The 2,596-nt window shown below is 37.3% G+C and overlaps 1 protein-coding gene across 1 annotated transcript; it reads left to right on the top strand.

The window, feature by feature from the left end:
- Nucleotides 1-896: 896 nt before the first annotated feature.
- Nucleotides 897-2,282, top strand: LOC114534377 (zinc finger protein 19-like). Its single transcript, XM_028555818.1, has 3 exons — nucleotides 897-977; nucleotides 1,324-1,422; nucleotides 1,908-2,282. The coding sequence occupies exons 1-3, from the start codon at nucleotides 897-899 to the stop codon at nucleotides 2,280-2,282; spliced, it is 555 nt and encodes a 184-aa protein (XP_028411619.1).
- The last annotated feature ends 314 nt before the right edge of the window (nucleotides 2,283-2,596 follow it).

Genomic DNA, 2,596 nt, shown 5'->3' with positions numbered 1-2,596 from the left:
ATTTCCAACAACATGCAGTTTAATTTTATTCTTGCAGGTTTGGGGGGGTTTTGCGGGCAAATTTCCCCTTTGACCACCCCTCTGGGCAGCCCTGCCTTTACTTGAAGTTTTCAGTTTCTAAATTTTCCCATTACCCTAAAATTTTCTTGGGAGAATCTGGTGCAGGGGTGCCTTATTGGGCCTCGACTTTTGATTTCTAAGGCTTCGCGTTATTTATTTTGCTCCGATAGCTTAATTAATATATTCTTTAAAGGCATTTTTATTTATTTATGGGGCCTCGCTTTTTGGAGTCACTTTATTTTATTTTGTGGCTATGCGGCCTTGTGGCCCTTTTTCCGTCTCCCACGCACCGAAAAAAATTTGAACTGAGTAAAGCGCGGGGCCCCCAAAACCGCGGGGCCCGTGGCATATGCCGCTTCTGCCATATGGTTAATCCGGCCCTGCTTGGGGTACGCTACTTTCTAATTTTAAAGGTTCGGAGAGTATGGAATTAATACGGACGGACTGGTATCCATCGATATTATTGACGACACGATAAGTTGTATGCAATTATCATTCTGACAAATGCAAAAGTATTGCAATGTTTTTTCCCAACAATATTTCTAATGAATGTATAGATAAAGTTGTGATGAGTTTCATGTCACAGTAACTCACTGTTATTGAGATTTAGAGTAATGAGAATGAAATCCTTGTGTAATCAAACATAGAATAAGAATAAAATGTGTCTAAAATGTGTGTAAAACCCCACGTTTTTAATTTCTGTGGAGCTCTGCGGCGCAATTTTCCGTTTCGTAAACCGCCAGTGTCACCAGTGACAATCAGTGTCACCACTATTAGCGTGCGTCACATCCGGTGAATACGAAACGGAATATTAATAACAAAGGCTCGCGCGCTTTATGAACATGGCGGATGAGCAGGCCCACAAGAAATCGTTGAAAAAACCAAGTGGATGGAATCAATTCTATCAAGGAGTTGCTGTACGTATCAAATTTTCTATAAGATCAATTAGTTTATTTAAATACAGCAGTAAATCAACGCAGAATACTAAAACACGAAACTAGTCTAGAGAAAAATTTGCATAATTCTGCGATTTTACTCGTGAAGGCACGTTGTTCTTTTGTTGCGTTGTTGTATTGTAATAATCCAGCGTTCTACAATATCTGAATAAAGAGTATTAATAAAAGGGCATATTAGAGAAAACAAAAAGTAAAAATTTTTTTCAATTTGGAGATATTGTCTATTGCGTATATATTTACCAGAAAATTTTTACGCGAAACATTTTACTACAGTAATAATACAAACTATGTTGCGATATTTCTTTAGCCTGAGATAGCAAGTAGACTTGGGCAAGAACATGAAATAGGGAAAATAAGTAAAGTTGCTTCAGGGATGTGGCGGAAACTTGGTACATACAGAAGGAAGGTAATAATTTGTAAACAATATTTACAGGTTTCAGGAGCAAAACAATGGGCCCTTCCATTTAATTTCCTGACACCCCCCCCCCCCCCCCCCCCTTGAGTGACAAAGATACGGATTTTACACCCCTTTGGAAACAGTTTTCTGGACGACCTCGAGAATTTCAATATTTTTTGTAGAACTCAGAATTTATTATTTTTCAAGCTCATAGACCCCCTTGGGTTCCCCCCCTTGTTTAGAGGTAGCACCTTCCTCCTTCCAACCTTTGGAAATTTAAAAAAAATTGATCTCCTCAGAAATTGCCCTTTAACAATCCCCTCAAAAAATCAGAATGTTCAGACGCTATTAATTTGGAAAATCTTGTTCCCAAGGAGCTGTGGATATTAAATGGAATGATTGTTTAGATTTTATCATAGTTCATCAAAGACATTTTCTCCCTTAGGATCATTGGGCAATAGGATTGACCCAAAATAAATATTTTCTCTATGCAGGAATGGAGGGATGAAGCTCAGAGGAAAAGGGAAGACTGGGACACCGGTTTACTTGAGGTAGAGCAGAAATGCAAGTTATGTGACAAATCATTTGTACGTCAACGGGATCTGAGATATCATGAAAAAGGATGTGGCAAGATGCATTGCAGTGACTGTGGTAAAGAATTTTCTCATAAAGAATTCCTCAAGTCACATATTGTTAAGGAGCACCAACAAGCATTTAAATGCGATGAATGTGGGAAAGCATTTCACAGTAAGCGAAACCTAGGAAGACACCAGGTGACACATACCAAGGCAAAAGTAACATGTGAGGTCTGTGGGTCACAAATTAATAGTACTAGCCAAAAACGGCATATGAAACTGAAACATTGTTAAAGCTGTTTGTTACAAATGTAGGCTTTTTATAACAATTGATAGTGTTGGCAAATGCAATATAAACATCACTACAAGTATAAAGACTTGGAAGAGTATGTTCATGTTATTTTTTTAATTACTAATTAAAGTTCTCAACGTTCTTATTCTACTAGTCATGTTACTATTTAATTAATTCTAAACCCTTGGTCCCAACAGTTAAGACCAAGATTTGTTATGCATGGAAAATATGCTTAAAACTGACTTAACCTCATCTTCAAAAATGTCATTAAATATAACCATGAACTGAAGTTATACAAAGATATGTAACCAGATTA

Source organism: Dendronephthya gigantea, unplaced genomic scaffold (assembly GCF_004324835.1).
Source record: "Dendronephthya gigantea isolate DGI-Jeju-01 unplaced genomic scaffold, DenGig_1.0 000099F, whole genome shotgun sequence".
In the NCBI taxonomy this organism is placed as follows: domain Eukaryota; kingdom Metazoa; phylum Cnidaria; class Anthozoa; order Malacalcyonacea; family Nephtheidae; genus Dendronephthya; species Dendronephthya gigantea.
Note: the sequence above shows the minus strand (reverse complement) of the source record. Positions and strands in the feature narration are given on the sequence as shown.